The 24368-nt window shown below is 39.4% G+C and overlaps 1 protein-coding gene and 1 pseudogene across 3 annotated transcripts in view; both read right to left on the bottom strand.

The window, feature by feature from the left end:
* Positions 1–6416, bottom strand: part of N6AMT1 (N-6 adenine-specific DNA methyltransferase 1) — a 348457-nt gene extending 342041 nt beyond the window's left edge. For 2 of the 3 annotated variants that reach the window (XR_007724273.1, XM_050784732.1), the window contains exons 1-4: positions 6263–6416; positions 4050–4136; positions 2905–2995; positions 545–628 (exon numbers count right to left, since the gene is read on the bottom strand). Coding sequence is in view for 2 of the 3 variants with exons in the window: in XM_050784732.1 (XP_050640689.1) it covers positions 545–628; positions 2905–2995; positions 4050–4136; positions 6263–6396 (396 nt within the window). In the remaining variant the exon portion in view is untranslated. The remainder of the gene's footprint in view (positions 1–544; positions 629–2904; positions 2996–4049; positions 4137–6262) is intronic. The other variant, XM_050784733.1, reaches the window with a different exon arrangement.
* A 13614-nt stretch (positions 6417–20030) lies between these two features.
* On the bottom strand, positions 20031–24057 carry LOC126950968 (60 kDa heat shock protein, mitochondrial-like; annotated as a pseudogene).
* Positions 24058–24368: the final 311 nt, after the last annotated feature.

The raw sequence follows: 24368 nt of genomic DNA, 5'->3' as shown, positions 1-24368 counted from the left end.
CCGTCTTCCAGGCTCAAGCAATTCTCCTGCGACAGTCTCCCAAATAGCTGGGATTACAGGTGTGTGCCACCAGGTCCAGCTAATTTTTGTATTTTTAGTAGAGACGGTGTTTCACCATGTTGGCCAGGCTGGTCTTGAACCCTTGACCCCAGTAATCTGCTGCCTCAGCCTCCCAAAGTGCTGGGATTACAGGCGTGGGCCACTGTGCCCGGCAGGTTAAAACATTTTGTTTTGCAAATTTTTTATTCATGATAAAGGATATATGTAATATATATGTACATGTATATTTGAATATATGAATATAAACACCATGGCCTGATACGAATGTGATTTTTAGTGACAGATATGTGTCACAGTTTGTATTTCCATCATTTAAGGTTCCTTTCCTAGGTCTATTAATAGGACTCGATCACTGACAATTAGGAGTAAAATCAGAGTAGTCTGTGATAGCAGCAGCTGATTGATCTCATAGGGTAACATTCATTTGAATTTACAAACAAAATAATTGAAAATATTAATAATTAAATTTTGTTGTATGTTTTACCTCTTCAGGTGGAGTCACTACATAGGGGGGATTGAACACCAGAAGATCAACTTTTTCCTTCAATCTTGGTAGCAAGCCTTTGACCTAAATGTATTCAACAATAGTGAGAATTTTACATTAAACTCTGAATTAAATAATCGACAAATCAATCTTTAAAAATAATCTTCCATGTTTTTGGGAAAATAACGTGTTAGGGCCTGCACTTGTAGAGAGAAATGAAGTTAAGTATTTTTACCTTTTCATTCAGAAAAATAATATAGGCTATTAAATAAAAATAAGGAAATTAAACTATCAGAATGAACATTAAAAAGCCTATACTCCTCAACAGCACATATATTTATATTCTGGGTTCACTTTTAGAAAATGAAATAAGAAAGCAAACTCTGATTCTGTATAATCTGTATAGACTTGGATGTAAGTTTACAACTATATTTGCTAACATTTTCACAATTTTTCCCATATCTGTACAGATACCTACCATCATTTACTGGATACTGTTCTATAGTTTCTTCTATCTCTGGTGTTTCACCATTCTATCAAAAACACTTACTTAACACTAATTATGGAAACATTAGAGAAATTTTTAGGCCACGCTTGGTGGCTCATGCCCGTAATCCTAGCACTTTGGGAGGCCGAGGCAGGCGGATCACCTGAGGTCAGGAGTTCAAGACCAGCCTGGCTAACCCATGGCCAACATGATGAAACCCAGTCTCTACTAAAAATACAAAAAACTAGCCAGGCGCAGTGGTGGGTGCCTGTAATCCCAGCTACTCGGGAGGCTGAGGCAGGATAATTGCTTGAACCCAGGAGGCGGAGTCTGCAGTGAGCCAAGACTGCGCCACTACACTCCAGCCTGGGCGACAAAGTGAGACTCTGTCTCAAAAAAAAAAAAAAAAAAAGGAAAAAAAGAGAAAGAAAAAAAGAAATTTTTAAAATACAAAAACAAAAATCACCACATTGATCTCATGCAAATTACCAGAGTACCTTTCTCGATACCCTAGCTTTTATTAGCAGTAACAACTTCTAATAATATGAAAATAATTTCTTATCTCTCTGGCTTAATTCCTTCTAAGCTACAAAATCATTTACAAATTAAAAAAAAAAAAAGCAAACAGGAAAGCTACCTACGCTCATCAGTGTAAGAAAAGTGTAGGTTAAGGAGCACAGAAGTATTTTGTATTTCATATGTCTACCTGGTGCATGCTATTATTATTTTTGCTTATAAAAAGGTATTTCACGTACATAAATTAAAAACCCACAAATTTAAAACTGCTACTTGAAAATGTGTGCTGTTAACTTCTTAAAACAACAGTTGTGCAGTTGTCATTTGTTGTTTTTACCTACCGAGGACCCACTGCCCCTTTCTTCTGATTTAACTTCCTTGACTTTTGTTAGGGAAGCTCTACCTCCCATCATTCTCTATCTAAGTGGCCTGAGTAGGGTTTATCCCAACTCAGCTCCTGGGATGGGACTATGAGCCAGGTTGAAGCCAATCATCTCCATATTCAAATCTCCTTTGACCACAGCAAAAGGTTGACAGGCACATAACCCAAGTTGATCCAGATAATACTCATTCTGGGGCCTCTTCTACAGTAACTGAATAGAAAGGGCCTCTTTCCTCGGGAAGGTGTTGAGAAATAAGATACAGATATGCAAACATCCTGTTACCATGAAGGGAAAGATTGCCTAGGAATAGAGCCACCAGAGAGAAGTTCAGAGATAAGAAAAAGACGTCTATAACATTCTTAGAGTTCCTGGAAGTAGCTGTGCTGAAGCCATCAAATTTTTGTTTTGTTTTGTTTTTTTGTTTTTTTTTTGAGACAGGGCCTTGTTCTGTTCCCCGGGCTGGAGTGCAGTGGCACGATCATGGCTCAAGGCAGCCTCAACCTCCCAGGGTCAAGCAATCCTCCCACCTCAGCCTCCCAAGTAGCTGGCACCACAGGTGTGCACAACCACATCCAGCTATTTTTTTTTTAATTTTTATTTTTCGTAGAGACGAGGTCTCACTATATTGTACAAGCTGGTCTCGAACTCCTGGGCTCAAGCAATCATCGTGCCTTGGCATCCCAGAGTACTGGGACTAAAGGTGTGAGCCTTTGCACCTGGACTAACATTTTAAATTTAAGCCAGTTTGAACAGGGTTCACTATAACTTCTGACTGAAAGAAGTCTGATCTATATAAGTTAATATAAATTCCTTTTGAATTGTGGAAAAGATGGATTACATCAACGAAGAATTTACTTTGTATAGGGTATACTGCTTAGTGGGTCAAAAGTCAATTACTTACCAAAGTTTCTTTGACCTAAAACATCTTAACCTTATTTGAAAAGAAAATTATTATTGGACAAAGATTAGCTTACCAAATCTGTAATAACTGGTTGAACGTGGACTTTGTTACAGCGTGCTGTCTCTATGGTACAAGCTGCTGCCTCAGGGTTGATATCAGTGCACCTATAAACAGAAACGGAAGGAAACTATCCTATGTCCATAAGGCAAATCTGTTTCTGAGTAATTTCAAGGAATGTTCCATTAATTCTACACAGAACAGATTTAGAAAAAAAAATTAGAATGTATTCAATAACGGCAAATAAGAAGAGAACAAGGATTTGTTCTACTGATGAAAAAGACTGTTATATTGATACAATGTCCAAGAGTAGAATACACATACATGCACACACATCTGAAGGAATTTATGAAATTATGATACATCCAACGAAGGAGTACTATGCAGCCACCAAAAATGAAATTTAAAGGGAATTTTTGATAGGAAAATGTTTATGAGACAAAATTAAATTAAAAACACAGGAAATGGGCCAGGCGCGGTGGTTCACGCCTGTAATCCCAGCACTTTGGGAGGCCGAGGCAGGCGGATCACCAGGTCAGGAGATCGAGACCATCCTGCCTAACATGGTGAAACCCCATCTCTACCAAAAATACAAAAAAAAAAATTAGCTGGGCATGGTGGCAGGTGCCTGTAGTCCCAGCTACTCAGGAGGCTGAGGCAGGAGAATGGCAAGAACCCAGGAGGCCGAGGTTGCAGTGAGCCAAGATCAAGCCACTGCACTCCATGCTGGGCGACAGAGCGAGACTTTGTCTCAAAAAAAAAACACACACACAGGAAATGAAAAAAAAAAAAAAAACAGAAGGAAACTCAGTTGGACCATGTATGGTAAAATTTATAGGTGATTTTAATTTTCTTCTTTATACTTTTCTATATTCTCCAATTTTCTATAAACTTAAGCAACTTTAAATTTCTTATATCAAATTATTTACCTAAGAAATAAATCAAATTTAGAGACGATCTAAAATTATGCTGCTTCTACAATTATGCAGTATGATGGAGCAGTTTGAACATGAATAATTTTTAGGGAAGCATAGTTTGTAATCTGAGTTTTTGCTATGCTTAAATACTATAAGATACATACTGTCTATTTAAAAATTATTTCATTAGAGTTATCATGGTTAAACTGTCAGTGGAAGATCTAGATGAATATGATATACTTACATGTACAAAGCCTGAGGACCTATCATAGAGGCTAGGAATGCAGATACTACACCAGACCCTGCCCCTACTTCTAGGCATATTTCCACTCTAAAAAAAAACAAAATAAATATTAGTACAGTAGAATCAAAATACTTTTCACAGAAAACTCTCATGCTAGCTTTATTTCTAGCACGTATATTTCTCTAGCATCATCACTAACCTGCAAATATATAGAAATAGAAATTTGTAATTTCTGACAACTACTTCATACTTAATACTGCACAACTCAAAATTACTAATATTTTGGGTATGTAATATATTTTAAGTCCACAAAAGTTATATATTACCAAACATGGCTTTCAGTTAATTTCGACAAACCATTACATTAAAAAGTATGGAAAAACGTTAATCCAGGGTTGGAAATCTTAATGTGAAAGATACCATTCCTTTGCACAAGGAGCTCCTAGCTTAGTATTTCCTAAAATGATAAGGTTTGTATTATTACTAATTTTTGATAAAAGGTTTCTCTATCATTTTTAACACCTAACATTCATAGAGCCATCAGTATATCCTAGAGAATTAAAAGGTCCCCCAGTAATAGAGCAGGACAAAAATTCCTTTTCTATACAGCTATAAGCTAATTCAGATAATAGTATCTGATCTTCTAATGTTAGCCATCCGAGAATGCTGTTAACTATTAAAATCTTCATTCTACCGTACTTTATCTTTCCATTAAATTTATTTTCTTGCCTATAATCTTGGAAGTTCTTTTTTAGATCCATGCTCTTGCTCTGTCACCTAGGCTCGAGTGCAGTGGTGCCACCATAGCGCACCGCAGCCTTTAACTCCTGGGCTCAAGTGATCTCCCGCCTCAGCCTCCCAAGTAGTTAGGACTACAGTAATAAACCACAGTGCCAGGCCTCTATAATGTTACACATGCATTAAAAGCATAAATTATCCCTATCACAAAGATCAGCTTGATGGCATTTAGGGAAATTTTTAGCACTAAACTCCAAAAACAACTACCCAGTGACAAGCTCCAGAGGTTTTAAACTTTTGGAACCAGTCTACACATCTGACAAGTCTTTATTAGGTGGTAGTAAGGTCTGTGAATCTCACCAGGTGGCTTCTCTTTGAAAATAACTATCACGGTCTCATAAATAATTAGAATTCCAAACTAGAAATAACCCAAGACTTTATAACAAAATCAGCTCCTTTTACAGCATACTTTGCAGTGCAATTTGTGCTTGTAAATCTTTCTGGGCTATCTTGAGAAAAGACAAGTTATAAAACAGTACTGTTCCACTCTATACTCCAGTAAATCCAAAAGTTCCATCATCTACAATGAAAGACTAGTTTAATAAGAGCTGGGGCGTTTTATACGTGGAAAAATATGACCAAGTTTAAGAGGGATAAATAAATACAATATAGATCTTTGAAATCTGACAGCTGTTTGTTCCACCCTGAGAAAACCCAGTTCACCTCATCTTCAAACAAATCTAACAACACAAATTCCTTACATTTAAAAATCACAATGTCAGTATTCATTCTTTCTGCTATTAATTTAAAATTGATGGCGATCACTTCAACAAATCCATTTAAATAAAGTGCTAGGGTAGACTATTGTCTGCTAGCTGGATGTAACTTTCTATTTTGTAACAATTAAATGAAAAATTCAGTTCCTCAGTAGCACTAGCCACATTTCAAGTGCTCTGTAGCCACAAGTGAGGACTGGCTGGTGCTAAAGTATGCTATCCAGTGGGTTTAAAAATATTTCCCCCCTCCAGTAACACAACTTTCTTTCATGTTTGTTAAGGGTGCTATGTGCTGAGTAAACCAAATAATACCACGCAATTTTAATATTTAATACTTTAAAAATTAATAATCAACGTTTCCGGAATATTTTGTTTCCAAACGTGTTATACTATCGCATCTCTCAGGGACATGTGTTCTTCAGATTAACAGGTGACAGGAAGAGACGCCTTTGCATGATAAGCAGTCAGGGAGCTTATGAGACAGAGCAGCCCCTGGCAAAGGAGATGTGTCCCCGGCACACTCATTACTTGTAAGTACAGGAAAATTCTCAATTACGGCGTCCTGGCTGTCAATCATCTGCAAGTGGACCCCGCCTCCTCCGGCTCAGGGCGATGATAGCCACCGTCCCAGCCCTCCGCCACTGCCCTTCTTCAGAACGCCTCAGCCCTTTCCCGTCAGAGCCCCTCCCCTCCTCGCACCCCGCCAGCTCGGCAGCTGCTGCCTCGAGCGCGTCCAGAAGCAGAAACGTGTCCTCCGCGGGCTCGTACACGTCGCTGAAGGCGCCGCGGCCCACGTGCCCGTGGAACGGCGTAGGGAAGCGTTGGCTAGCCATAGTCCTTCACTGCGTTCTGCGCGCCTGCGCAGGGCGCGCGCATGCGCATCCCCTCAAGCGCCGGTCTGGGAGTGGGGCTGGAGTTCCGGGCGACCGGAGTGTTCTTCGGTCTTATATCTAAATTTGTCTGGGGACCTCCTTGAAATTTCTAAGTAGGCAGTTGTATAATCCGTGACTATTGACATTTACTTTCTCCTTTGGAACATTTAAATTTTATTCTGTTAACTAGAACCTGATAGTGGGCATTCTGAGTTGTTTTTGACTAAGGTAAATGTTCTTCATTCTAATACTTAGAAATTCTGTTTTACTCCTAGTTTGCAAGGATTTGAAAAAAATACATAATAAATTTTACTATTTTTTTGTCAGCTGAACTTTAAGCTTTACGCTATAAAGATGAAGACTTTTCTCGTTTGATTTTTTTTTACTGTACTTTATAAATTGCTTTCCTGATGAATCATGAATGCACTCTTTTTATAAACCTTAAGCAAGATGATGCGGTTTAATACACTGCTGAATTTGAGGGGCCAATAATCTGGCTCTGTTTTTTACCAAGATTACGCTACCCTCATTGTATGAGTTAGGACACTGTTTCTGGAACATTAGGTAGAAAACCTTAAAACTGGCTGGGCTTGGTGCCTTTTTGAGTAGATGGATCTTTGATGTTTTGGAACATTTATAAGTTGTTAGACTGTTCAAGTACTTGCATTATTTTTGAGTCGATTTCTGAAATTTGTTTCCCAACGAAACATTTTTACAGCTCTTTTTTTAAATTTGAAAAATAAAAATACAGAAAAGTATTTGAGTTACAGATTTTATTTTATTTCTTTTTTTGTTTGTTTGTTTGTTTGTTTGTTTGGAGACAGAGTCTCACTGTATCCCCCAGGCTGGAGGGCAGTGGCGCGATCTAGGCTAAGTGCAACCTCTGCCTCCCAGGTTCAAGTGATTCTCCTGCCTCAGCCTCCGGAATAGATGGGATTACAGGCTCCTGCCGCCACGGCCGCCTAATCTGTATTTTCAGTAGAGACGGATTTTCCCCATGTTGGCCAGGCTGGTCTCAAACTGCTGACCTCAGGTGATCCACCCGCTTCAGGCTCCCAAAGTGCTGGGATTACAGGTGTGAGCCCGTAACACAAGTGGCTGGGTTACAAATTTAAAAACCCCAAGTTTTAAACCCAGAAATGACAGTATTTTCTCATGTTTCCTTAAAATATTTTTTACATACAAGAACTAAAATATTACAAATGAGATGGATGTTCTTTCTCTACTTACCTTCAGTTTAATTGTGTAACCTTCTTTCCAAGGCTCTTATGGATTTAGTGTATGTCCATCTAACCCACGTAAAAACACGGATCTTGCATTTATACGTTTATAAACATTCATATCTTTATTTTATTTTATTTTATTTTATTTTATTTTGAGACGGAGTCTCGCTCTGTCACCCAGGCTGGAGTGCAGTGGCCGGATCTCAGCTCACTGCAAGCTCCGCCTCCCGGGTTTACGCCATTCTCCTGCCTCAGCCTCCCGAGTAGCTGGGACTACAAGCGCCCGCCACCTCGCCCGGCTAGTTTTTTGTATTTTTTAGTAGAGACGGGGTTTCACCGTGTTAGCCAGGATGGTCTCGATCTCCTGACCTCGTGATCCGCCCGTCTCGGCCTCCCAAAGTGCTGGGATTACAGGCTTGAGCCACCGCGCCCGGCAACATTCATATCTTTATAAGCAACATGTGGTGTGTTTTAAAATTTACATAACTGGTACTAGGTTGGACATGTTTTTCAAATTTCTTTTTCAGTCAACATATGAGATTTATGTTTTGATATATAAAGTTAGGTTACTCCTCTTAACTGCCATATAGAATTTTATTATATAAAAATATGAAATATATATACATAGAAAGAAAGAGAGTGAGAAAGAGAGAGAGATAGAGTTGTACTTGATCTCCTGGGTTCAAACGATCCTCCTGCCTCAGCCTCCTGAGTAGCTGGAACCATAGGCGCATGCCACCACTCCCAGCTTATTTTATTTTATTTATTTTTTGAGATGGAGTCTCGCTCTGTCACCGAGGCTAGAGTGCATTGGCGTGATCTTGGCTCACTGCAACCTCTGCCTCCGGATTCAAGCTAATCTCGTACCTCAGCCTCCCTAGTAACTCCCAGCTAATGTTTAATTTTTTTTTTTTTTTTTTTTAGAGATGGGGGTCTCACCGCGTTTCCTAAGCTGTTCTCAAACTCCTGAGCTCAAGCAGTCCTCCAGCCTAAGCCTCCCAAAATGCTAGGATTACAGACATGAGCCACTGTGCCTAAAGTATCTTTTATCTGGGTTGGATAAATGTCTACTGGTAAAGATTTTCTTCTTTTCAAGTTTTCACTATTATGAACAACGTGGTGATTAACTTTCTTTTTCTTTTTTTTTTTTTTTTTTTTTTTTTGAGACGGGGTCTCGCTCTGTGCCCTAGGCTGGAGTGCAGTGGCGATCTCGGCTCACTGCAAGCTCCGCCTCCCGGGTTCACGCCATTCTCCTGCCTCAGCCTCCTGAGTAGCTGGGACTACAGGCGCCCGCCACCACGCCCGGCTAATTTTCTTGTATTTTTAGTAGAGACGGGGTTTCACCATGTTAGCCAGGATGGTCTCGATCTCCTGACCTTGTGATCCGCCTGCCTTGGCCTCCCTAAGTGCTGGGATTACAGGCTTGAGCCACCACGCCCGGCCTTTTTTTTTTTTTTTTTTTTTTTGAGATGGAGTCTCGCTCTGTTGCCCAGGCTGGAGTACAGTGGCATGATCTCAACTCATTGCAACCTCCACCTTCCAGATTCAAGTGATTCTCCTACCTTAGCCTCCCGAGTAACTGGGATTACAGGCACGCACTACCATGCCCTGCTAATTTTTGTATTTTTAGTAGAAATGGGGTTTCACCATGTTGGTCAGGCTGGTCTCGAACTCCTGACCTCAGGTGATCTGACAGCCTCGTCCTCCCAAAGTGCTGGGATTACAGGCATGAGCCACTGCGCTGAGCCATGATTAACTTTCTTATATATAGTTTCTCCTGATGTTGTACAAAAGTTTCCTGAGTGTCAACCTAGAAGTGGATGAGCTGGGTTTTAGTGTATGCAGATTTTCAGTATTTCTACAAACTCATTTTACTTATTTATACTCCTACCTCTTGATTGCATATTTGATATTTAATATTATAAAACTTATTTTTGTTTATTTTAAATTGATCTCATAGCTAACTGATGTTGGGCATGTGTTCCTTTGTTTCTTCCTTTGTAAATTATTCATTTTTGCTTATTTTACCTTAAGTTTTGCCTTTATTTTTTGTCAAAGTTGATACATACATAGTTTAAAAGGGCAAACAGTTCTACAAAATTTATTATGAAAAAGCAGTATTTTCTAGCACTCAACATCCAATTTCTCATGTCTCATTCTTCAGAGGGGACCACCTTCAACTTTTAGCTGTGTCTTTTGCCATTCATTTCCATATCTCTGTATACTAAGCTTATAATAATACTTCATTTTCAAACATTAAGCATTATCTGTAGAATTTCTATGACTGGAAGTAAGAATAATTCTCTTGTATCCAGTAGACCAATATGTTGCCAGTCTCCTCTCCCTTTCTTCACAATGTGATACCATGGTTTTCTAAAAAATTTCTCATCTGGGCGCGGTGGCTCACACCTGTAATCCCAGCACTTTGGGAGGCAAAGGCAGGCGGATCACAAGGTCGGGAGATCGAGACCATCCTGGCTAACACGGTGAAACTGCGTCTTTACTAAAAATACAAAAAAAATATCCTGGCGTGGTGGTCGGTGCCTGTAGTCCCAGCTACTCAGGAGGCTGAGGCAGGAGAATGGCGGGAACCTGGGAGGTGGAGCTTGCAGTGAGTCGAGATCGCGCCACTGCACTCCAGCCTGGGCTGCAGAGTGAGACTCTGTCTCAAAAAAAAAAAGAAAAAAAGAAAAAAAAAATTTCTCAGCCGGGCATGGTGGCTCACACCTGTAATCCCAGCACATTTGGAGTCCAAGGAGGGTGGATCACTTAAGGTCAGAAATTCAAGACCTGTCTGGCCAACATGGTGAAACCCCGTCTCACTAAAAATACAAAAATTAGTCTGGTGTGGTGGTGGGTACCTGTAATCCCAGCTACTCAGGAGGCTGAGGCATGATAATTGCTTGAACCCAGGAGGTGGAGGTTGCAGTGAGCCAAGTTCACACCACTGCACTCCAGCCTGGATGACAGAGTGAGAAAAAAAAAAAAAAATTGTATTATTTTTAAAACATTATTTTGCCTATATAAATGCTACTGAAATCTGACCCCCAAATGTTACACCAGTTACGTTTGCTTTCTTGCACAACTTTTTGCTTTTCCTTGAAGTTAATAATTAATTAGTTTCTTGGGATGCCATAACAAATTACCACAAACTGGGTAAACAAATAAAGACATTTATTCTTGGTCCTGTAGATTAGAAATCTGAAATCAAGGTGTTGGCCTGACCGTGCCCCTTGATGAAGAGAAGAATCCTTCCTTTCGTCTTCCAGCTTCTGGTGGTTGCCAACAATCCTGGCCGCCTTTGGCTTGTGGCAGCGGAGCTCCCATCTCTGCCTTTATCTTTCTTTGGCCTTCTCCCCTGTGTCTTTGTGTCTCCAAGACTCTCTCTCCTTGTAAGGATCTCTCTCTCCTTGGTATCCTTACAAGCATTAGGGTGCAGTTAGGAGGCACCCTAATCCAGCAGCATCTCAACTTGATTACATCTGCAAAGACCCTACTATATTTAAGATCACATTCACAGTTTTGAGGGGGGGGTGGTGGTGGTGGTGGTAGAGAAGGTGGTTAGGACTTCAAAATGTCTCTTCAGGAAATACAACTCAACCCACAATAATCTAGTAATAGCTACTTTTTCATCTGCTTAGTTTTCTAATATATCGCAAATCAGCCTCAAAGTCTCTTCCAATTGTTACCACCCCCTCTCCACCAATACATTTAAAGATATTGAGCGTTCTGATTATTTCTATCCAATTTACTTAGGCACCGAAACATGTCTCTGGTGTTTATTTCTTGGATTTACTTATTCTTTGCTGTTTTACCTTCAGGCTGGCTCTCCTTGTGGTAGCAAGATGGCTGCATCTTCATATCCTCACACTACCGAATTCAATGGAAGAGTCTTACCATTGCTTGCAACAAGTCCTGCCATTTACTCTTTCTTACTGGCCCCAAATGAGTCATGTGCTCATGTGTGGATCAATCCTGTGGCTAAGGAGATGAAATGATCTGCCCCACTCAGGACTGAGACTAAGGTCTCACTTTAGCTGCATCGCCAGAATGGTGTTTCCAAGCAAAACTGTGTTGCTGGTGTGGATGCCAGGCAATAAACACACGATTTCTGCTACCTGGAAATTTCTCATGTAAGTATTGGTAATTATTTTCCTCCAGTGTGTTATTATCTTTTGGTTATATTTACAGTATTTTCCACCAGATATTAACAGTTTTTCAGATATTAACAGTTTTTCAGATATTAACCTTTTTTGGTGGAAATATTTATTCAATCTACTTTATTTTGTTTGTTTCTCATTCTTGTATTGTTCTTAGAAATATCTTTCCTACTCTCTGCCATTGAAAAGAAAGTTTATTTTCTGGTTTCTGGTTTCAAAGTATAGACTTTAGTAATTGGGTTTACCTTATTACTTAGGTTTTTAGGTCTTCTAGAATCCTGTTTATTTTTGTATCTATTTGATCTTTATGGCCTGAATAAGGTGAATTAACTTTTTATAATAATTATAATAAAAGTCTTTTCATACTAGAGAGTTTGTCTACTTATATTTCTTGATAGATTTTGGTTTTTTTAATTTCAATGCTATGCCAATTGGAGTGATTGATACATGTTGACTGAAGATTATGCCTACTATGAAGTATCTGCCTTTGTGTTTGTATTGTGTATTCATTTTGCCTGAAATTAATTTGCTTGAAATTAAGGATACAATCTTGCCTTCTTTTTGTTTCCATTTTCCTAATCTGCCTTTGTCTTTTTTTCACTGTCAGTCACACTTAAACTTTGAAACACACACACATTTTTCTTAGTGTTGCCATTGGTCAGCATCACATCTTCTCCTAATAAAGATAAAAATTCTGGCATGTTTTTATTTCTCTTTTTTTTCCAATGTCCCCTAACCCCCCCTTCCAGGTTGAGTTCATCTGAAAATTTTGGAGATGCTTATTAATTTTTGAAAACAACTAACTAATTTAATTTAACTACGTATGTTATTTTATTTTTTTTATTTTTTTAGAGATGGGGTCTTGCTATGTTGCCTAGGCTGGTCTCGAAGTCTTTGCCTCAACTGATTCTCCCCTCTCAGCCTCCCAAGTCTCCTGAATTATGGGCATGAGCCAATGCACCTGGCTTTTTTAAAATATATACATATTTTAATAGTTCTCTGATCCACAGTTTTATAGTATGCCATAATTTTTCTTATGACTTATATTGGTTTGGAATACATACTCTGCTAATTGTTTCTGAGAGTAATATCCCAAATGTCTTTATTTAAGTCCTCAACCTAAAAAACAGTTTTTGTGTATTAAGGATTCTAGGTTGAAAATAATATTCCCTCAGAACTTTGAAGGTAATTCTCCAGCGTCTTCCTAACATTCAGTGTTGCTATTGATGAGAAGACAAGATAGTTCCCTTGACCCCCTTTGTGGGCAGGAACTGGAATGGCTTGTTTCATTCAGCATGCTGCTGGCCACTCCTTGCAAGAGGGAGCATGCAAGCAAGCGGGTGTGGGAACCAGAGGGAGTGAACACTGGAACTGGCCGGTGACTCTTCTGTGGCAAGAGTAGGCTCTGTGCAGGCCCTGCAGCAGCATCCAAGCCCCTGCCTTTTTGGCACCCGGGTTCTTGTCTAAGAATCAGGTCACATGAACAGATTGAAGGGTAGTGTATGTGGAGGATTTTATTGGATGATGGAAATGGCTCTCGGATGGGGGGCGGGATGGGAAATTGGAAAGAGAATGACTGGGAACAAGGTGATCTTTCCCTGAAGCTGCACTGTCTGCAGTTAGCCACATCTATCTGTAGTCTCCGACACTCAGTTGCTTCTCTGTTCGCCACTCAGCCACTTGTATCCCTGCTACTCAGCTGCCTGTGTTGCTCTGCCAACTAAAGGCTTTTATGGGCACAAGATAGGGGTGTGGCAGGCCAAAAAGGCAACACTTGGGCATTTGAAAACGAGGTCAGCTGCTTTCACTTAGGGCCATGTTCCAGGCTTAAGGGCGAGGTTTAGCCAGGAGCCCAGCCCTTCCGTATCAATGAGATATCATGCCAATTCAGTCTTATTCCTTTGTAGATACTTTATCTTTTTTTTTTTTTTTTTACCCTGGAAGTGTTTATTTTTGGTCTTCTGAAAGTCTCATAGTAGATGTATATGTATATGTGTGATGCTTAATTTTATGTGTCACCTTGATTGGGCCACATCACTTAGACATGTGGTCAGACACTCTGGATATTTTAGTGAGGGTGTTTTTCCATGAGATTAACATTTACATTCGTGAGCTTTAAAGCACTCTATAATGTGAGAGGGCCTCATCCAATCACTTTGAGGCCTAGGAAGAACAAAAGAATGACCTTGATCTCCTGACCTCGGGAATTCTGCAGCAGATGGCCTTTGGGTTTGAACTGCAACATTGGCTTTTCCTGGGCCCCCATCCTGCAGGGCCACCCTGAAGATCTTGAGACCTGTCAGCCTCCGTAATCACCTTAGCCAGTTCCTTAAAATAAATCTCTTTCTGTGTATACACACATCCTGTTGGTTCTGTTTTTCTGGAGAACGCTAATATAACACATATATGCATACATGTATTTTTTCTTTTCATCTTATCCAACAGTTGGTGGGCCTGTTTCATCTGATCACTCTCTTTTATTGATGGAAAATCTACTTTGATACTTTTATTTGATTTTCCCTTCCCTCCATTCTCTGTTCTTGTCTCTTAGAAATCCGATTAGACAGAAGGACAAATACCTAGATGTCTTCTGTTTTCGTTCTTTCTGTCTATCTTAGATGGATGGGCTACCCAGAAACAGACTCTCAGGTGGAGATTCGCATGCAGCCAGTGGAGAGAGAAGTGGGGCAGGGTAGAGGGAGAAGTTGAGCTGAGATGTAATTGCAACAACGACCTCGCCTGACCCTGCTGGGAGCTTTGGGCTTGGGCTGACACTTCAGATTGTCCTAAATCCAAGTGAAGTGTCTTGTGTACTTTTGGGAGGGGATATTACCTGGGCAAAGAAGCTTTCTTTCCTGAGGAGAATACCTAGAGAGGGAGTTAGCTGTGACCTGTCAACAGCCAATATATGGTAGAGTGAGTGCCTTGGTCCCTACAGGGGGATCTGGGTAGCACACCACTGCACCCACTACCCTCTCTTTCATTTTTAGGGAAATTCAGGCTTCTAGCTAGCATGTCATCTCATCAACTGAGTATACTCTACTTTGTGGGTTATTTATTGGGATTTTTATTTGGTAAGTACATTTTTTTCCTAATATTTAAAAAAAAATAGGCTAGGCACGGTGGCCCACACCTGTAATTTTTTGAGACCGAGTCTCGCTCTGTCACCCAGGCTGGAGTGCAGTGGTGCGATCTTGGCTCACTGCAACCTTTGCCTTCTGCGTTCAAGTGATTCTCCTGCCTCAGCCTCCCCAGTCGCTGGGACTACAGGCATGTGCCACCACGCCCGGCTAATTTTTTGTAGTTTTAGCAGAGATGGGGTTTCATCGTGTTAGCCAGGTTGGTCTCAATCTCCTGACCTCATGATCTGCCCACCTCGGCCTCATTTATTACATTGTAATATATAATGAAATAATTATACCCTCACCATAATGTAGAATCAGTGGGAGCCCAGAGCTTGTTTTCCTGCAACTAGAGGATCCCATTAGGGAGTGATTTGAGTGACAGATCATCAGGCATGAGTTTCTCATAAGGAGTGCACAACCTAGATCCCTCACCTGTGCAGTTCACAATGGGGTTTGCGCTTCTATGAGAATCTAATGCCGCCGCTGATCTGACAGGAGGTACCAGTCCATGGCCTTGGAGTTGGGGAACCTCTGCTGTAATAAATTCCCTTTAGATTAAACTAACTAGCGTAGATTCTATTGTATGCAATGGAACCCTCTCTGGTACATGTGGATTCCCTGCATTTTCTAGTATGTTACAGTCATGACTTCTTATTGAAGAGATGTTTCAAATGAATTATTTTGAGGTCATTTGGTTCCATGCTTGCTTGTGGTTTTTGGTGCTATGATGGTAGGAGCATGTGCTCAGTCAGTCATTTTACTTTCATCTTTCTAGTGAGACTTAATGTTTCTTAGAGGTAATAGAGTCTAATAACATAATAACATAACATAATAAGGGATATTTCTGCTTTTAAGAAGGCTTTAGTCCAAGCCTCTTTCAGTGTGAGAGAGAATATCCCTCCTTTTTTGTCTAGTAAGAAACATTTAGCACCTGGTTTGCATTTTAATAGAAACTATGAGTTGCAGCTCTCTTCACGATATTCAGGGTTAGTACTGACCTTGACTAGATTCCACGTCTTTCTTAGATATATCAGGATTCTGTAGGGAGTCCAGTTAATTTCAAGTTGGTTTGTGTTGTTAACATAAATAACAAACAGAAAGTTTCTAGGCTCTCTAAAAGAAAACAATGCTTATTTGGGAATAGAGCATTGCTACGTGAATTTGCATACCACAGTAAACTGTATGTATTCAGGGAGAGAAAGAAAGAATAAAGGTTTTTAAAGTAAAAATGAGGAGGATTATGTAAATGTTTTAAAATGATTATCCTTAGCTACGAAAATCAATAACAAATGTAGCACCAGTCTAAGGTTGTACGGTGAGAAGATACAGTTTATTGAAAGCTACTTCATTATAGAGTAGGGCATCCTCAGAAAGCAAGCAGAGGAATGTACTGTCTTTAAGTTTTTCTTATGTAGGGGTCTTGTCTATGTAAAGGCCAAACTAAGCTGTGCCTACATGTGGGTGAGCAGACAGCATGACAAAATTTATTATACTGTTGATTTAAGGAAAATGATTCTTGACATTTTAGTGTGTAAGTAAAGCATAACTATAATTATTTTGAAACCATATATTGTTATGAGTATTGGGACATCTAGACTTTCTGCTGTCGTAGGAGTGCGTCCTTGTAGGTTTTCCTCAGCTGTAAACATCTTATGACCATGGGTCATGGCTGGCAAGGAATGTGCCTGGTTAGTCTCAAAATAAAGTGGAACTTAAATTGGTGTCATCCTGGCTCTCCTGGGCTCCTGCTTCCCTAACAACCTTACTGACTTACCAAACACTATGTATTGTATCTTCTATCTAACTATATTTTTGTGCCCATTAGTCAACCTCTCTTTATTCCCTCTTCCCCCATCCTTCTCAGTCTCTGGTAACCGTTCTTCTTCTCTCTACCTCCATGAGGTCCACTTTTTTAGCTCCCACATATGAATGAGAACATGCAATATGTGTCTTTCTGTGCCTGGCTTATTTCACATAACATAGTGACCCCCAGTTCTGCCCATGTTGCTGCAAATGACAGGATTTCATTCTTTTTTGTGGCTGAATAATATTCTATTGTGTATATATACCACAGTTTCTTCATGCATTGATAGGTACTTAGGTTGATTCCATATTTTGGCTATCGTGAATAATGCTACAATAAACATGTGAGCACAGATATTTCTTTGATATTTTGGTTTTTTTGGTATATACCCAGTAGTGGGATTGCTGTCTTCTATGGTAGCTCTATTTTTAGTTTTCTGAGGAACCTCTAAACTGTTCTCCATAGTGACTGTACTAGTTTACATTCCCACCAACAGTGTATGAGGGTGCCCCTTTCTCCACATCCTTGCCAGCACTCATTATTCTTTGTCTTTTTTTTCTTTTCTTTTTTTTTTTTTTTTTTTTTTTTTTTGAGATGGAGTCTCACTCTGTCACCCAGCCAGGAGTACAGTGGCATGACCTCGGCTCACTGCAACCTCCGCCTCCCAGGTTCAAGCGATTCTCCTACCTCAGCCTCCAGAGTAGATGGGATTACAGACGCCCACCACTATGCCCAGCTAATTTTTGTGTATTTAGTAGAGACGGGGTTTCATCATGTTAGCCATGCTGGTTTCAAACTCCTGACCTTAGGTGATCCACCCACCTCAGCCTCCCAACGTGCTGGGATTACAGGCTTCAGCCACCACACCCGGCCTCTTTGTCTTTTTAATAAAAGCCATTTTAACTAAGGTGAGAGGATATCTCATTGTGGTTTTGATTTGCATTTTTTCCATGATTAGTGATGTTGAGCATTTTATTTTATACCTGTTGGCCATTTGTTTGTCTTCTTTTGAAAAATATCTACTCAGATATTTTTCTCATTTTTAATTGGATTATTTGTTTTTCTGCTGTCGAGTTGTTTGAGCTCCTCATATATTCTGGTAATTAATTCCTTGTCAGTTGGATAATTTGCAAATAATTTCTCCCAGTAGATGAGCTGTCTCTTCTCTTTGTTGATTGTCACTGCTGTGCAAAGGCTTTTTCACTTGATATAATCCTATTTGTCTATTTTTGCTTTTGTAGCCTGTGCTTTTGAGATCTTACTCAAGAACCTTTGCCCAGACTAATGTCCTGAAGCATTTCCCCATTGTTTTCTTCTAGTAGTTTCATAGTTTAAGGTTTTGGATTTAAGTCATTGATCCATTTTGATTTGCTTTTTCTATATGCTTAGAGATAGGGGTCTAGTTTCATCCTTCTGCATGGGGTTATCTAGTTTTTCAGCACCATTTGTTGAAGAGACTGTCTTTTTCCCAGTGTTTGTTCTTGGCACCTTTGTAAAAATGAGTTGGTTGTGAATACATGGATTTATTTCTGGGTTCTCTATTCTGTTGCATTGTTCTGTGTGTCCTTCCTTCCTTCCTTCCTTCCTTCCTCTCTCTCTCTCTCTGTCTGTCTTTTTTTCTTTCTGACAGGATCACACCCTGTCACCCACACTAGAGTGCAGTGGTGTGATCATAGCTCACTGCAGCCTCTAACTCCTAGACTCAAGCAGTCCTCCAGCCTCAGCCTCCTGAGCAGCTAGGGACAACTAGTGCACGCCACCATGCCCAGCTATTTTTTTTTTCTTTTTTGTAGACATAGGGTCTCAGTATGTTGCTAAGGCTGGTCTCAAACTCCTGGCCTCAAGTGATCTTCCCGCCTCAGCCTCCCAAAGTGCTGAGAACACAGTCGTGAGCCACTGCACCTAGCCTTATGTGTCTATTTTTCCCCAAGTACCATGCTACTTTGGTTACCATTGGTTTATAATGTGTTTTGAAGTCATGTAGTGTGATGCCTCCAGCTTTGTTCATTTTGCTCAGGATTCCTTTGGCTATTCAGAGTCTTTTGTGGTTTCATGTAAATTTGGGGACTGTTTTTTCTATTTCTGTGAAGAATGTCATTGGTATTTTGATAGGAATTTCATTAAATCTGTAGATTGCTCTGGGTAGTATTGACATTTTGACAATATCAATTCTAATCCATGAGCATACAATATCTTTCCTTTTTATATATATATATGGAGTCTCACTCTGTCAGCCAGGCTAGAGTGCGATGGTGGAATCTCAGCTCACTGCAACCTCTGCCTCCCAGGTTCAAGCGTTTTGTCTTTTTTTTTTTTAGTAGAGACACAGTTTCACCATGTTGACCAGGCTGGTCATGAACCCTTTCCATTTTTAAAATGTCCTCTTCAATTTCCTTCATCAGTGTGTTATAGCTTTTCTAAGATAGATCTTTCACTTATTTGGTTAAATGTATTCTAGGTATTTTATAATTCATGTAGCTATTGTGAATGGGTTTGCCTTCTTGATTTCTTTCTCAGAGCATGTGCTGTTAGTGTATATAAATACTATTGATTTTTGTATGATTATTTTGTATCCTGCAACTTTACTTAGAATTCATTTTTCAGTTCCAACTAAATTCATTTATCAGTTCCAACATTTTTTTGTGAAGTCTTTAGGGTTTTCTAATTAATTAGAAATTTGACTTCTTCCTTTCTGATTTGGATGCCCTTAATTTATTTCTCTTTTCTAATTGTACTGGCTAGGAATTCCAGTACTGTGTTGAATAGGAATGGCGAGTGCGGACATCTTTGTCTTGTTCCAGTTCTTTTTTTTTTTTTTTTTTAACTTTAAACAAATTTTTATTACACTAAGGTTGTCACATAATTGGATATTTCTCTACTTTGTACACAATTATTCTCACTCTCCACAGAAAGGCTGCTTAAATTCTCCTCTGGTGGTGGCAAGCCCTAAATATTTTAACAGAATAGTATTAAAAATGCCTCAGTGATTTAAGTTCAAAGCAGTACATTGGTACGTGGCTTTTGCACCCAGTATTAGGACTATACAAATGTCTTTTTATCCAAAAATACAAATAAATTATCTGTAGGCATAGACAATGACAGCAGTCAAACGTTATATATTTGTCACTTGAAACCAGTAACTGATCGTTATAGTGATTTCCTGAACATCAGCTAGCCTCTTCTTCAGTCATTTTCTCCAGCTTCTCTGAAGTTATTGGTGAGGAACACTGCCTTGGACTTCCTGCCATAGTTCATTAATTAAAGTAAAGCACTATTCTAATAATTAGAACTTGCCATCTCCCATAACACCTCCCATTCTACCCATTGCACCCATTACAGGGTCCTTCTCTTTTTTTAGGAATTTCTGTGACTACAACTTCTGCTGTAGTTAACAGAGAGGCTACCCCAGCAGCATCCAATAAAGCACTTCTCACAACCTTTGTTGGCTCAATAATTCCTTTTTCCACCATATTCACAAAATCTCTGACCATGGCATCATAACCAACTTCTGAGGAACTACGTAATTTTCTCAACTATCAAAGATCCTTCAACACCTGCATTTTTAGCAATGGTCATTTCAGGAATTTTGAGTGTTCTCTTAATAATTTCTATACCAATTTTTTGATCTTCATTAGCTGGAGTCAATGAGTCCAAGGCACCAATGCACCAAAGTAGGGTACAACCCCCTCCCCAGAACAATGCCTTCTTCCACAACAGCTCTTGTAGCATTAAGGGCATCTGTAACTCTGTCTTTCTTTTCATTCACTTCAATATCACTTGTCCCACTAACTGTCAGCACAGCTACTCTATCTGAAAGTTTTGCCAGCCGTTCAATTTTTCCTTTTCATATTCACTAGTTGTGACATCCAGTTGCTCAATAATTCCTTGAATTCGTTTTTCAACTTGAGCCTTGTCACCTTTTCCTTTTAAGAACATAGCATCATGTTTGATCACAGTGACCTCTCCAACTTCTCCTAAGTCATGAGGCTGAATATCTTCGAGATTTAAGGTCAACTCCTCTTCTTCAAACAGTACACCACCAGTAGCAATAGTTATACCATTAAACTGGTTCTTTCTACTGTCACCAAACCTCGGAGCTTTGACTGCTACAACCTGAAGACCAACTTTTAGCCTATTCAAAATGAGTGTACTTAGAGTTTTTCCATCAACATTTTCAGCAATTATGACCAAAGGCTTATGGTGAGCATGGGCAATTTCAAGAGCAGGTACAATGGGCTGGACACTAGAAATTTTCTTTTCACTCAATAGAACATAAGAATCCTGGAATTCACATTTCTGACCTTTTGATGTATTAATAAAGTATGGAGAAATATATCCTCAAACTTTCATGCCTTCAATAATTTCTTTTTTCTTTTTTTTAGATGGAGTCTCGCTCTGTCACCCACGCTGGAGTGCAGTGGTACAATCTCAGCTCACTACAACCTCTGCCTCCTGGGTTCAAGCGATTCTCCTGCCTCAGCCTCCCAAGTAGCTGGGACTACAGGCGCATGTCACCACATCCGGCTAATTTTTTGTATTTTTAGTAGAGATGGGGTTTCACCGTGTTAGCCAGGGTGGTCTCAGTCTCCTGACCTCGTGATCTGCCCGCCTCTGCCTCCCGAAGTGCTGGGATTACAGGCGTGAGCCACCGCACCTGGCCTCATGCCTTCAATAATGTCTAATTCATCCGTAGTGTTTTTCCATCTTTACTGTGATGAAACCCTTTCTTTTGACCTTTTTCATTGCATCAGAAATTAGGTTGCCAATTTCTTTGTCTCCATTTGCAGACATTGTAGCAACCTGAGCAGTTTCTTCAGGGGTGGTCTATCAAGCCACAAAAAGACATGAGGAAAACTTAAATGCATATTGCTAAGTGAAAGAAGCCAATCTTAAAAGGCTATATACTGTATGATTCTAACTATGTGACATTCTGGAAAATGTAAAACTATAGAGACAGTAAAAAGAACCGTACTTGCCAGGGGTTGAGGAGGAATGAGAGATAAGTAGATGGAACATGGAGGATTTTTTACAACAGTGAAACTATTGTTTATGATACTATAATGGTGGCTACATGTCCAAAGCCATAGAATATACAACATCAAGAATGAACTCTAATAAGCTATGGATTTTGGATGATAAACATGTATAAATGTAGGTTTGTTGATTGTAACAAATGTACCACTTTCTTGTAGGAGACTGATAGTTGTCTACGTATGTGTGTCAGGGGGTGCAGGGTATAGACGGGAACTCTCTGTACTTTGTACTCAATTTTGCTGTGAACCTAAAAATTCTCTAAAAGGTAAATTTTATTTTGAAAAACACCATCATACACTAAAACTTTTTTGTCCTTATTTGGTAATACTTACAAATAGAATTTTATTAAAATTATATTTAAATGTAGAGTCAAAAGATATGCATGTTTTAGTGAAATATCTTCTATTATTATTACTATCATCATAATTGTTATTATTTGACTTAGAAATCCTCGGTAGACATTATGAATTTAGAGATCAGTAATGTTCATTTTGAAAAAGACATATACTTGTCTTGTTCTTTTGATGTTACTGTGGTTAAGAGTCTTGTGCTGTACTGATCCCAGTTAAAAATAGTAAAAAGAATCTCTTCAGTATTGTGGTGGACTCTGCACAGTTAATGCAACAGGAGGCAGGGTCACCTGCCCATATAGCTTTGTTTGTATCAGCCAGTCGAAATGTCAAGATGGTTCCTTATCCACTGGATAATTTCACAATCCTCCTCTTAATTTGGTTGCTTTGGACACATTCTATCCTGGAAACAAAATCTAGGTTTCATAATACTTTCGGAAATAATAGATTCATGTTCTTTTTTTCCAGCTGGTACTGGTAGAGTTTACACATTTACTCCTGCACCATAGGAACAGCTGCTTAAAAAGCTGAAGTGTGTATTTGATTCCATTACATTGGCACAATAGAAAGTCACGTAAAAGACGGAGACTCTCTCAGTTTCTCCATATTTGGAAAATTAATTCCTTTAAGTGCGTTAAAAAAATCTCTACAGGTGGTCACATTCTATGAACTTAGGACCAGAAATGACCTCATCACCTTCAGCTGGCCTAAAAGTTGTCTTTGGCTGCTGCACGCTTCACAAAATCTTGTTAATTATGATTGTTTTTCCTAGTTATAAGTCCTTCTGGATAAGTTTTTATAAAGCATTTATTTTTATCACTTACATAACTACATAAAATATTTTCATTGGTGTCAAAATGTCATGTTATTGCCAAACACATTCCATTTCAATTTCTAGAAATTATTGGAAAGTTAATACCCACACTTTAATGGCACCCTTGCTGTAGTATTAAATCATGCTTCACTGAAATTCACAAGAATCATAATTACACTGCATTTATCCAGAATAAAGCACTAGAACAGTTACTTTTTGACCGTCTTGTCCGTTAATTACTATGCATGCACTCTCTCTTTAGACAAACAATAAATGAAATTTAGTGTCTTTCTAGAACTGAGTTTTCATGAAAGTGATTGTCATATATATACTCATCATCTGCTTCTCTTTTCAGCACAGTAATATTTTAGTTCAAGAATCGGTAAGTGAATCTTTTCCCTGGCTTGTAGAACTTCACCCTATTTATTTCTATTTCAAGAAAAGTAAAAAATATTTTAAAAAGTAAAATTAGGCAAGAAAGTTGTCTTGCCAGCTAGGCATTTGGTTTCTCCTTAGATTTGTTATTTAAGAAAACTCAGTCTCCCTAGACATCATTTCAAGAATATAATTGTTTAGCTGCAAAGCTATAGTTTTGGGTAGAAAATTCCCTTTGAGGGTTGCACATTGAACCCATATTTAGAGAACCTGAGAAATGAGCTTTCAGCAGTAATCACATTTACTCTTCTCCCCACAGCTTGGGGTGTCTGGAAGAACATCCTCCACCAGGAACGCTGGAGGATGACTAAAGAGCTGAGTCTGATCCAGTTTGCCAGAATAGGTCCATCACCCTGAGGCCCTTTTTTGCCTAGGTCCTGCATATTCCATGCTATGGACTGAATTACGTCCCTGTAAAATTCGTATTTTGAAGCCTTAACCCCCAATGTCATGGTATTTGGAGATGGGGCCTTTGGGAGATAATTAAGTTTAGATGAGGTCATGAGGCCATGGCCTCACGATGGGATTAGTACTGTTAAAAGAAGGGGCACCAGAGAGCTTGCTGTGTGTCTCTTTTTCTGCCATTGTGAGGACACAGGAAGAAGGCGGCCATCTGCAAGCCGGAAGGAGGGATCTAGCTCCAACCATGCTGGTGCATGAAGACTTCTGGCCTCCATAACTGTGGAAATAAATGTCTGTTGTTGAGCCACTCAGTCTATGGTATTTTGTTATTGCAGCATGAGCTGAGGATTGGAATTGGCCCCCAATCTAACAATGGTTCCACTTATGCTTTTTTGACTTTATGATGGTGCAAAAGTGAAAAGCATTCAGTAGTAACTCTAATTGGAGTGCCCATACAGTCATCCTGGTTTTTACTTTCAGTATAGTATTCAAAAAATTACATGAGATATTCCACACCTTATAAAATAGGCTTTGTGTTAGGTAGTGTTGCCCATCTGTAGGCTGATGTAAGTATTCTGAGCATGTT

This window comes from Macaca thibetana, chromosome 3, assembly GCF_024542745.1.
Source record: "Macaca thibetana thibetana isolate TM-01 chromosome 3, ASM2454274v1, whole genome shotgun sequence".
Classification (NCBI taxonomy): Eukaryota; Metazoa; Chordata; class Mammalia; order Primates; family Cercopithecidae; genus Macaca; species Macaca thibetana.
Note: the sequence above shows the minus strand (reverse complement) of the source record. Positions and strands in the feature narration are given on the sequence as shown.